Here is a 12973-nt window from a genome sequence, read left to right as displayed (position 1 = left end):
TTATTTTCTGTCCTGCTGGCAGGAACACTTGGCATTTGACTTGCCCTCATAACATTCATGTTTTTCTTGGAGCTCTCACAGATAGGATTTTTCCCAGCCTGGATGAGTTGCTGTTATTTCTATAGAGTCAGCAGTACAATAGACCCTCTTGGGAGCCAAGACCTTGTCTGTCTAGTGGCTCAGGCTTACAAAGACTCAGTCCTGCATGCTTAACATTACCCTTTGATTTCTGGGATTAGCGTCTGACTGATGGCAGGTGAGAAGGCAGAACAGCCCAGCATAAAAGGAAAGAAATCAATTAAGTTTACATGGCAACATGTACTCACTCAGGGCCACGTTAGAGAAACCGTTGGGTAGAGGACGTTGTTGGCGCTGGAAGCAGCAAGCAGACAGGAGTGACAATGACAACGGAGAGAATCTTTCCTCTAATGTTTTTTTTAGTATGTATACTATCAGTGCTTAATATAGCAGTTACTGTCTCTGCACTATGGTTTTCTTATTTTTAAAAGTTGGCTTAAAAGTTCTCAGTCTCAGCAGAGTAGGTGAAAACTGAGCTAAGGCATATTAGTCACATTTTTATCAAGAGATGAAAGTGATAGAGATATAAAGTACTACCAGCTTTTAATTAAAATTAAATAAGTAAAAAACAGTTGGCAGTTGCAAATTTCATTATGATGTGTTACCAAAAATAGATACCATTATGAGAATACAGTTTTATTACAACAGTGGGCACTAATCAGCTGTAAACATCATTGCTGAGATAGCCAGATAGAAAATGTGTTACTAATACTCATAACAGGTTTCAGTTGGCTGGAATGGAAAACGAGAAACTGTTAAAGCTCTTAAAATGTAATCTCTTAGACTACCAAAATAGGTGTACGTACTTCTATTACTTAAGGCAACATCCAAATTTCAGGAACAATAACTTAGTGTTTTCTGCACCTGGTTTTCATTTGCAAGGAAAACTCTATTTTCTAAAAACCTAACCCGACTTAGCTGAAATATGCATGATCCGGAGTTTTTATTTCTTCTTTCTATAGAACAGTCAGACTTGCAATTTAGATCCTCCAAACATTTATACATTTCATTTGGTAAAAGATCTCTTTGACCTTAATAAAAAGTATTCCAGTGTGAGTTTACAGGTATAGTTCTACGGTTTAGAGCATCTTACTGACCGGTGTGGGATGTATGTATGTCTTGTGTAATCTCTGAAAAATTTACTGTATGTGAAAAAGGTTATTTTCTTCTCTCCTCTTGTAATCTACAACATCGAGCTATAACAACAAATCTGTGGGTGGTTTATTTGATTTATGCTAATTTGCACTTGACATGTTTGAGGTATCACTTGCATCATCCCAGTCTTGCATATTTATTATTAAAAATATTAGCTGCTTATTAAAAGGAAATATTTTAAATAATTATTCATTTGTTAGTGATAACCTCTTGAAACCAGGGCCCCACTCTGGCAGCTCGTATACAAAATCATTGCAAATGAAGTGCAACCTGAAGCGTTCAAGATAAGCTTGCAACAAGAAGGTGATTTGAATCCAGAAAGACCGATATATACCACCTACAAGGAGTGGGTCTCAGCTTGTGGAATTTCAGCCATTAAACATGAGGCATCTAAAACACCTCCAGAGCCAGTATGAGAAAGAAGTAAGCCCAGCCTGTGATTTAGATCACATAATTTAGAGACCTGAGGCCTTCAGGGGAGACTCAAGCACCAGTACCCAAACTTGAGCGCCTATTTTCAAACTTGGATGCTTCAACATAGTCTCCTGAATTATTCTGTCAGTACCAAAGTAAGCACACACAGAAGTCATGAGTGAAGTGGTGACTCCTAACAAAGTCAGAAGGTGCTGCGTGAGGTGAACACTTTTCCAGAAGAGGCCACTTCCGTGCCTAACTTGGACTGCTGAGCATTCAAAGTAAAATCACAGGCACAAGCCCCAAATTTTAGAACTTTACCGACCTTCCTAGGCCTCTGCATATCACTACAAAAATAATCCTCCTTTGTAAACAATCACCTGCCCTAGATCTTGCTAGTACTGCTGCGTTTTACTCCCATTGACTGGTGTCATGTGCTGGTACACTGGAACTACATGCCAAGTTCATGTGTTGAAATGAAGTAAAACAGGAAAATGTGAGTTTCCAGATGTTTTCAGCAGGAAAGATTAGAGCTGCAGTTTGTCAAAAATTGCATATATATGAATTTAAGCATGAATCTCTTGTTCTTTGTTGGCATTACTCATAGGAAAAACATCAGTACGGTATTTAAATAAAGCAGCCCATGCCAAAGCTGGCACCTACCAAAACTGCAATATTGTTTTTTCTGTCTCAGTGGGATTTTGCCCATTGCTTTGTATTTCAAAAGCTTCATTAACCCCCCACCACCACCACCACTTTTTTCACAAAAAAAGTTGTGATTTCTTCAAAATACTATGGGTTTATGACAGAATAAACCCTCTATATAAGCAGTCTAAGAATAACATGTGACATGTTTTCTTTTCTGAAAACTGGTAACTGATGCAAGTCTTTTTCTGATGTCTATACCATTGCAGTTTTGATATTTACAGTTAAATTGCACCCACTTTTTTCTTCTGATTTGCAAGTGTTTACTTTTGTTAGGGGGTCAGTATCTGGTAAAGGTATGTTAATATTCTTGGAGATAAAAGCCTTAAGATTATTGACAGTGGACATTTGAGCTCCTTTTCCCCCTGCATCCACACCCTGCTGATTGAATGAGGCCTTAGTAACAGAAACAGAAATACCATTGATGCTTGCCTAAATATTTGCAGGAGTACCTGGGTCAGAAACATTCCTGAATACTTGGAAAACTCTTGGTATATTGGAATGGAGAGAAGGGCAAGCTTTGTTAAGGAGGAAGGAAAAATATGCAAATAAAACTGGCATAATGAGAGGTGCTGTGCTGGAGTGATGGCTGCAATACCGATGCCAAGAGTACCTCAACCAGAGATGTGCTGGCTTACATAGCAGTGTGCTCGGTCTAGACCGGGTGTGAGAGATTGTGGTTGCTCCAAGAGTGATTGCTGTTATCATCCAGAAGGTGATGGTGTTATACAGGCATGCAGGACTGACCGTAAGTTAGGAAACACTGGTCCTTAACAGACGTGGAAGACTGAATACCAGGGATGCAAAGATGGGTTGATACTGTGCAATAGCACCAAAGAGAACCGAGGCTGAGACTTTGTAGAAGGCAAATCATGAAGTAACTTTAAACCCTCTGTGTTCACTTGTGTTTCTCACTGCCCCCATGGCAGTCAAAGCCAATGCAGGCCACTGAAGGCTTTTGTCCTCTCTGAACCCTGTGTTGCTACATTGCAAACTAGGTTGTGTAGCTGGAGAGAAAAATGTTCTGTTCAGCTTGGGACACCTTGAGGAGCACACCGTAGGGCACTGCTGCAAAGACATTGCAGAACTACCCCAAAGGAATGGAAAATTATGGCAGGTGTTAAATTTACTATTATTGCCGGATAAGATTTAAAGATAAATCTATTCAACTGAAAGCCTAGACTCACAGTAACAAAGTTAGGGAAAGATAAAACATAAACATTTATTGAGGTTATACTTAGCAATATATATCTGCCTTAGCTGCTCCTGTGTCTCTGCTTTTGACTCTTGCCAATTAGTTTCTGCATGGAACCCTGGGCTGGTGTGGCCATGAGTATGCAGAGTTGCTTATAACTTACCTCTTCTTCTGGTAAAGGCGGGGACCTCCATCTTCTCTAGCTCCAGGTGGATTTCTTGTTTGTCTGGCTCTCATTCCCTGACACTGGGCCATCAGGTGTTTTCTGGGAGATTTCAGTATTTCATTCTACCCCTCCTTCTTAAGGTTACTTCAGTAACGTTTCTATTGCCCATCTCAAACAACACTTTCTTGGCTTTTGTTTTTCACTATTTATATATACAGCAGCATCACTTCACAAATCATGTGTTATGATAAATAGTACAATTTCCTTTTAAAGTATATACTGTGTATACAGGCTATAGAGCAAGCCCATTTATGACATTCAAACACAAACTGATCCTGAGGGTAGAACTGCCAAATCTGCAAAAGCTCCACCTCATCCTTTGTTAGAATCTGGGGACTCCTCTGCATGTTACTGTTTTTTGGTGAACTTGAACAGAGAATACCAAAGGCTTTGCATATATTCAGGCCAGCTTGCTTTCCTTCCCAGCCCTCCTTTCTAGCATTGGCTATAAATAGACACACACACACACACGAAGTATTTACCATTTAAATATTCGTATTTTTTAACAGAGACTGTAGCACAGTATTTTTTGCAGTATCTTGCTCAGGGAGTTGTACAGAAATATGTTGTGGCATCTTAGATATCACTGTGAGATAATGCTTGGCTAATGCTGGGTTCTATTTGCTTATTTTAAGTATGGCGATCTATATTAAATATTAAATTAAAATTATCTTGTTTCCCATTATAGTTCGTCATCAATCAGGTGATGATAATGAGGCCATTGAACAAATTGATGAAGATATAGTTGTGACTCAGAGTCAGATGAACTTTATTTGTCCCATTACACAGGTATGCTATCACAGCTACTGTAATCGATTGGGAAATAGTTATTTCGTATTCTTCATTGGGTTGTCTCTTACAAATCTGCAATACTTGTTAAAAATCAGGCAGTGTAAATTACAAACGTTATCAGAGAAGAGCAACAGTGCTTGGGAAGATACCCCATGCAAGTAGGAATGCATGGTAAACATGCAGGACCTGACCCTGTAATTTGGGTAGAATGCCTCGTATGAATGGCAAACACACTTCCCGCTGTTTTACATAAAATCTTGCAAGAAGCATTTCCATGAGCATTATCAGTTCCTTTAAATCAAGCCTTATTGATTACAGATGGAAATGAAGAGGCCAGTTCGAAACAAAGTCTGTGGACATACTTATGAAGAAGACGCCATTCTGAAAATTATCCAGACTCGAAAGCAGCAAAAGAAAAAAGTCCGGTAAGCTAACAAGAATGTGTGGAAAAGCTATTTGCTTTGCTGTCTAAGTGGAATTTTACTCCACTTGTTCTAGGAAATGTATTTGGATTGGCAAGGACGCAGGAAGTAATACCTCAGTGTCTGCCCAAGTCACAGTCTCCTCATTAGTACCGTGCACATGAAGGAGCTTTTCTTCTTAATGAAAACAATGTGTAAGGAAATATTCAGGAAGCGTGTGGGGAAGTTACAGCTACTTGTGCTACCTGCACAACAGAAGTAAAGAGATTTCATGTAGCCATGAACAACAAAGAGAAACTTCAGCTTCCTAAAATTTAGTTGCTCATTTTATTCCCTCTGCCTATTTAGCAAGTCTTGAAGTTAATGAAAAAAATAAACATCTCCTCTGTGCACCCTCTTTTGCAGTTATATTCCAGGACAACTGAGAAATATTAAAACACCTAAATGAGTGTTAAAGTGAGAAATATTAAACCACAACTTTTTAGGTACTACAGAGTTTAAGAATGATCAGACAGAGCTTTAAGAATGTTCAGACAAGATTGTGCAGTTCCTACTACAATGCAGTTAAATATTTCTTACTTTAGATCATCAAAGCAGCCCGCCACTTTCCACACAGAACATGTTTTTCTGAATGAAAAGATGTAACAGTTGAATTTTTAAACATTAAATTCTCCCTAGTAAGTTTCAAATTTAGGATGGTTTTGATTAATATATATACATGTAAGAAAAGGGGCTCAAACACTTTTTAGAGCAAGTTTAGGGGACATACCATTTCATCGTTAATTTCACATTTGTTTTTACACCATGTATGCTTTGGGGTTGGTGACCTCATGGAAACTTACCAGTTGTGGACTTTTTAATAAATGTGCAGTTTGCACATGCTCAGGAAGGTGTGTCAGAGACTAGCAACCTGATTTCCCCAAAGATAATGCCACAGGCGGCTTACTTCCTCCGTCCGTTGCTCTTGCATTTCTGTTAGACTCTACATACTCTGCCACAGGGGATACAAAGGTGGAGCAGAACATTTTATTCCATGCTCCTTCTTGGCTACAGGAAAGCACTGCTATAAAATCAAGTATCAGTTGGGATGTCCAGCCGCTACCTTAGTGTCAAGACAGCTTGAAGAACAAGCTGGAAGTACCTTGCCTGTGTTATGAGGTCTAGGGAGAGCAAGTGGAGTGGTTGCAATATCCTAGGAATAACAACAAAACCAGCAACACTGATGGACAGAAACTTGGCTGGAAAAATGAATGGGAGTTGGGAAATAGCTCGCAGTTGGAGACAAGAAAGTGAGTGTTCTGGAGGATAGGGACAGGCTAGGCAGCATGTGCTCAACAGCCCAAAACCACAACAAGAATACCTTCTGTGATACAGAACTGAATTTAGGATGTTGATATCTAAATATTTCTCTGTGCTGTTAAATCCATCAGGAAAATGTCATGGTAATAGAGATTGCTGTGGTGGATCAAAAGCTTAAGCACTGCTGAAAAGCTAATAGAATCACATAATTGAATTTTATTTTACCTTTTAAGAAATTAAAGACTTGGAGAAATTCTGGAGTGAAAAAAAATCATGTGAGCTGTACAACACCCAGCTTTAAAAGCTACCTCATACCCAGACTGAAGCTCTTTGTGCAGTCTGAATACCGGCAGTTCTTAATTTTGAGCTTTTAGCTTGCAACCTTACCATTTCTGCAGCATTTATTCCAGTATGCTAGAGAAGAACACACAGAGCAATAACTCAGTTGTACTGTAATTAAATTAAGAAAGACTACTTGTTTTTTTCTCTCCTGTCTCACTGACTTGGTGTAATTTTAACCTTTCTCATGAAAATGCAGTCAGTTTTGAAAAACCGTAGTCTGCTGTGGTGGGAAGGCAGGCCAACTGATGCAGCAAGTTCCCCATTTGAGCACCCCGTTCTCATGGTGGTGCTGCTCCACTGTGCTCCTGGCAGCAATATTCAACTGGAAGCAGGTGTCTTGATAGAGCAGAGTTGCTGTTAGGGGTATCTCCTCCATCCTGACTCTGAAATCAAAGCTGTTGCTTGCTCTGGAGCTACGGAAGTGGCTGTTTCATCCCGAGTACTTCCCAGTTTGAATCCACAGGATCCCTTTGGTGCGCTTGGCAGCGCAGTAGCTGGATGTGAGCTCCGCCGCTGATGTACGCGCAGCCACCGGTTTTGTGCTGATAGACTTGTCATGGGCTCCTTTAGGCAACTCCTACGTGTCTCAGCTTGCTTACGGTTTTCCACTGCCTGGAAGGACATACTAATGCGTTATGCTTACAGGAAATATGGGAAGCTTTCTGAGCACTTGTTATTCATTAATCTGGTAAGCTATTGCTCTAATAAGGTGATAAATGGGAAAACTTAGGCACAGAGCAATTAAGTGATTTATCCATGACAAACAAAGTAAGCTGTGGACAAATCTGGAGCAAAAGCTATGAGTACTGAGTGTAAATAAGTTCAGTGCCTCAGACAAAAGTTATTCCTAATAGAGTGAAAAAAATCAGGAAAAGTATTATTTCTGACTACAGGTAGCATCTGTGCAGGTTTGGGCCGCTGCCAAAGGAAAATGACCTTTGGTCCCTGAATATCTTTCACCCTGCTGACACTATCTGGCTGTTTCAAGTAGTTATAAGACATTTTGTATTTGATTATAATTTAGAGGCTGTATAATTTGACCCCATCTCTCTGTGCTTTCTCAGTTCGTAAAAGGACAGGTAAATTTTTGCACCGGCTAGATAGACCACTGATTCACCAGTCAGCCTTTGCAAGTCTTATTCTATCTGTTTCCCTAGAAATCAATTTCCCTATTTATCTGTCAGTTACGATTATACTTCTCCACTGCAGATTAATAAGGTAAGAGGTAGTTACCTGCAGTTTGTCGAGGACTGTAAAGAGAGAAATCAGCACAGAAAGGTGTCCATGCAATTCCAGTGTCATTACTGATGCAGGCAGCTTGTGTATGTGAAGCAAGTTAGTGATATTCAGGTGAGAGGTTCCATATCTTGCTGTGTTCCTTCCTTCTTTCCTTCAGCTGTTGATTTCCCCCAGTTTAGATAAATGGATTTATTTTCCCCCCACAGAGAGCTGGTGAAGAGAGGTAATGAGGAACTGACAGGGAGAGTGAATCCCAGATAAATACAATAAACTAGCAGATGTTATGTAAAAGCCAATATCTGACAAATACAATTCTTCCGATTTAATGGAGTCTCTCTTTTCTTTTTAACAGATGCCCTAAAATTGGCTGTAGCCATGCTGATGTAAAAGGATCAGATCTTGTGCCAGATGAAGCACTTAAAAGAGCGATTGACAGTCAGAATAAACAAAGCTGGTCAACACTGGAGAAGTCAGCTGGATATGATGCTGCCACAAAGGAAATTTGTTGTTAGTGGGCTTGTGAGATAAGCTGCTGATTGTAAGTAGGTTGTGTAACTGATTGTTATTTAAAGTGTTTCATTTATAGGCAAAGTTGAAGGTCTCAGCTGTAACTGAAAGCGTTTTTTAAACTGCCAAATATGAGAAATTCCATTTTAACTTGGTTGGTCTTTTTTTAACCTTCCTGAAGTTCTAAAAGCTTGCATTTGATAAATAAAACATGTTTTGCAGCATTTAACCTTCCTTGTCAGTGTGCTAATTTTTTCAGCATATTAGAGATGCAGATTCTGCAGGCATGTAGTAGTGACTGCTTTGGTCAGTATTGCCGATATTTCTGTTACTGCCTCTGTAACTACTGGGAACACCTGGAGTAGGGCACTCTGACCAGGGATTTACCCTGCTTGGGGTTTTAATACAATAATACAATAATACACGGTTTAAAAAACCCCGTGTTTTAATACAAGCCTCAGGAAACCTTAACAGATTAATTTGCAGGAAGTGCTGCACATCTAGACTTTGCGCGTGGACACACAAAATTACCATGCAGCTTTGAGGATCGTGGCCTTGTTCTTATAATTTTTCAACACTCTGCCCTAACTTAGGCTTTTCTTTTGAGATTCAGAAGCTTTTATTTCACACTTTTTGCGTTTGAAGGTCCCAGTAGGCTTTACCTTAACACTGTAAGTTAGGAGACTAAAATAATTTACAAACATTTAAAAATATATTTGAAAAATTTCTAATAACTAGTTTCTAGATAATACAAATATATTGTAACCATATACCATATTGAAAAGCAGTTAATCTCATTTTATGTAAGCTTCAGATACCTATGCATTTGGGCACAGAGCCAAAAAAAGGACTTAATTTTGTGACACTCCATATTTCTTACCTAAATTAATCTGCACACATCTAGAAGATAAGGCAATACATATATGAATTAGAAATAGCCGTTCGTAAAAGGAGCTGCCTTGGTGGTCAGATGGCAATTATCTCTTGGCATATATGAAGCAGAAAATAGAGGTTTCTTTGAACTTTGGGATCCTTAGCGAGCTAGACGGAATTTTCCTAAGTAATTTTTCTGAATTTACAATTTGACATTTAGTATAAAATGTAGCTAGAATACCTAAATGCTAAGCTTTTCACTCTGGGTTAGTGTTTGCTAACAGCTTTCCTTTTTCGTAGAACGTTATTAACCCCAGTTGCACTTCGGAATGCAAACCACTTCAAACTGAAATTGTTATTTTGTAGTTGAAGGATATCAGTCTGCAAGCTGATTTCATAGCTAAAAAAGGGAACTGCATCGTTATTATTGGCACTGTGCTTTTGTGTTCAAAACACTTCATGGGAATTACCTGGGTAATTTTCATAATGTGGTCAAACCCCAAAGGTCTATCTTTTTAAAACTCAGCAGTGACCGTGAGTGCTTCTGTCTGTGGAAGCCCAGCTGAAACAGCCGAGAGACTGGGGGCGGTTGAACAGTATACACTTGTTTGTATTTTTATGTGTAAAAATCAGATCCCTTTTAAGACATCTCAGGTCTCAAACCTACATTCTTTAAGATGGGTCACCGATTTTCAGTTGAATACCACAAGGGAGGATGTTAACTACAGCATTTCTCAAAAAAAAAAAGAAAAAAAAAAGGGGGGGTTGGGGGGAATGACCTAAATTGTTCATAGTTTTTGTTTCATCTTTAAGTTTGTAGTTAAATTTACTCCAGCACCATTTACAAGCAGAACACTCAGAAACAGAAACTTCAGTTGGTTGAACAGTCTCTGCAGTTTCTGACAGGGGTGCATTAACGTTGTCCTAAATTAGTCCCTGGTGGTAAAAAGTCTCCCAAGTTTTCCGATGCAAAGATCTACATACATTTTCCATGGCTGTAGGGTTGCACCTCAAACTTAGTTCGTGTAGGTGTCCGGATGCTTGAGTGTGCCTTCCAATAGCACATAACATTGTAAATGCTAAATTACACTCTGATTAATTCGTACCGACAAACCAGTGGCAGTAGGTTTGGTTTGCTACCTGTGGTGTTTGTACCAGTATAGCCTAAGATAGCTGATAAGGAACCCTCATGTTCCGATGAGTAGTGCTGTAAGGGAGATTGTTGTCTTGGTTACACCTTGGTTTTGTTTGTTAAAGTGACCCATAGCAGTGCTGGTGGCCCTAGTAGAAGCTGCACTCAGCCTGTCCTCTGGGTTAGCTAATCCCCTGGTCATAATGTGAGCTGCCTGCTTAAGCCGATCCAGCTGGGAGAAAAAACAAACCTGAAGCAACACTTTAAATCAGGGGTCCTCAAACTACGGCCTGCGGGCTGGATACGGCCCCCAGGGTCCTCAATCCGGCCCCCGGCATTTACAGGCCCCCCCCCGCGCCGGGGGTTTGGGGGGGAAACCAAGCAGCCGCAGATGGCTGCCTGCCACTGCATCCGCTCGCCGGCCCCCTGGTTAAAAAGTTTGAGGACCCCTGCTTTAAATGAAGAGAACCCATAGTCAAGCACTCACTTGTTGCCACTGTAAGTGGAAAGGTATTTTTGAACCTTCATATTCCTGCCTCAGAATACATGATCTTCCTTCTCTCCTTTGCTACCCTCAGCCAGGCAGCATCGGTGACTCAGAGAGCCCGAAATTCTGAAATCCTTCCCAGTCTCCAGCTGAAAGAAATGGACTGATTTTTGGCATCACTTACCTGCTTAGCTTTAATAACAATCACATATGAGGTGAAGAGGCATGTATATTTAAATAGAGGTAGGCTTCTTTCTTTTATCGTCAGCGTTACCTCTTTTCAACTATGGCCACAGCCATATTATCCAGAAAAAGACAAATACTCATGCACTTATGTCAGGATTGCTGATGAGAGTACTTGAGTCCCATCAAAATCAGTGATGCACTGCACAGATTCACCTGCTAGAGAAAACTACCTGTATTAACTGAAATCAATGACAGTGTCTCCAAAATGTTTGGCATTTCTGAATTTAAACTATATGATAACATTGCAGGAATCCTAGTATGAAAAGTGGTGGGGTTTTGGTTTTTTTCTAACCTGGAATTTGAGCCATCATGTTCATTTTTCATGGCTGGTTCTCTCTTGTTGGTTCTTACAAGTAATTTTCCTTCTGAAAAGGAGAGGTCACAGGCTTGGTCATCAGCATGAATTGCAGCTGGCACTTTACTAGGTGGAAGGACAGACTAGCCTTGGCAGCTGGGGAAGGTTCTGTGCCTGTCAGCTGACCTGATGGGAGTTATAAACTGCTACTGATTCATTGGGGTGGCTGTAGTTACCGGCAGCTCCTTGGTCTTTCATTTGCAGTCTGGGATTTGTTATGCAGTTGTGAGCTCTCTGTTCCCATGTCCCCCGTGAACTTGGCTCTGGACAGAGGTAGCTGGAAAGAGTTAAAGAATAACAGTAAGTGTCCGTGATGCATAAGCTGATCTGTATGATTCACAAAGTGGAAACTCAACAGCAGTTAAACCTTCAAACTTAATCTGTTTTGGCTATAAGATATCATATGTAAACAGGCATATGTTAACAGTTCACAGGGTAATTTGTGTCTCATTGTTTGACGTCAGAAATTTTGCAACAAGATTTAAGGAAAGAAAGAGCCGAAGAGGTTTTTTTTCTTTTCTTTTCCTTAAGGTGTGCTTCACAAATGCAGCAAACCTCGGCGTAGCTGATCAGGGTCTGTCCCTGAAACCTGCTGGGAATCTGTCTCTGCCAGAGAACTGAAGTTCCACATAGTATTTTGAGGGATTAAGAAATGTCTAATCAAACATTAAAATAAAGAAAAGGCAAGAGAGATCCATATGCGGCAGCTTTCAGTGGTACCCTGAGGCACAAGCCATTAACACAGCTCTCACTTGAACAGATTCTCCCCATAATGCAGAATTCTCGATTTTACAACTAGAGACTCTGAAATTTTCAAATCAGTGGAGCCATGACTTGTAAAGATAAAAACTAATCAGGCAGGCATCTCATGGAAGATTTAGAACACTTGTGCTAAAAGGAGTGCACATTCCTCTGAATCAAGGACATATTCATCATTACTGCTCTGGAGCTGTGATCTTATTCATTCTAGAAGAATCAAAAAGACAAGGCTAAGTCAGTGCTCCCTTGAGAAATACCCGAAGCAAGAGCAGGGGCTGCAGGAAGTGATACCAGTGACTCAACAGCCAAGGCCAACACACTGCCTTATTTTAGACCATGTCCTTTTTGCCATACTCATGTTTCCTCATGAGTGGCTGATGACAAAGGTCTTACCTACCTGTGGTTACAAGTACCTCATGACGTTTTTCTCAAGAATAGCTCTAGTATTTTGGCCAAAACTAGCTTAGAATTCACTGTGCCACTTGATTAACTCCCAGTGCTGTTTCAAATGAATGTTAATCTCTACCTTCCCTAAAAATCTCCACGTATGGACCCTGAGGTACTGTGTGGTCCATTAACTGAACATTTTCATAGTGGATAGTGCTGTGTTATACAGTGAAGAAGTTGCACCTAGGAAAGGGGGTTCCTGGAGTGGAAAATGTTAAAATATCCCAACGACAGGTCTTCCTTTCTCTTGCTACAGCCAAAGCCTTAGGCTGATGGCTCCTCGCTACAAATACAGACTAG

General features: G+C 40.2%; 1 protein-coding gene across 4 annotated transcripts in view; it reads left to right on the top strand.

Moving 5' to 3' along the window:
* Positions 1-8603, top strand: part of NSMCE2 (NSE2 (MMS21) homolog, SMC5-SMC6 complex SUMO ligase) — a 136105-nt gene extending 127502 nt beyond the window's left edge. For all 4 annotated transcript variants that reach the window (XM_056330409.1, XM_056330413.1, XM_056330411.1 and 1 more), the window contains 3 exons: positions 4462-4562; positions 4884-4990; positions 8220-8603. In XM_056330409.1, coding sequence (XP_056186384.1) covers positions 4462-4562; positions 4884-4990; positions 8220-8379 — 368 coding nt within the window. In that variant the 3' untranslated portion in view covers positions 8380-8603. The remainder of the gene's footprint in view (positions 1-4461; positions 4563-4883; positions 4991-8219) is intronic.
* Positions 8604-12973: the final 4370 nt, after the last annotated feature.

Source organism: Falco biarmicus, chromosome 3 (assembly GCF_023638135.1).
Source record: "Falco biarmicus isolate bFalBia1 chromosome 3, bFalBia1.pri, whole genome shotgun sequence".
Lineage (NCBI taxonomy): Eukaryota > Metazoa > Chordata > Aves > Falconiformes > Falconidae > Falco > Falco biarmicus.
This window is presented reverse-complemented; position numbering and strand designations above follow the sequence as displayed.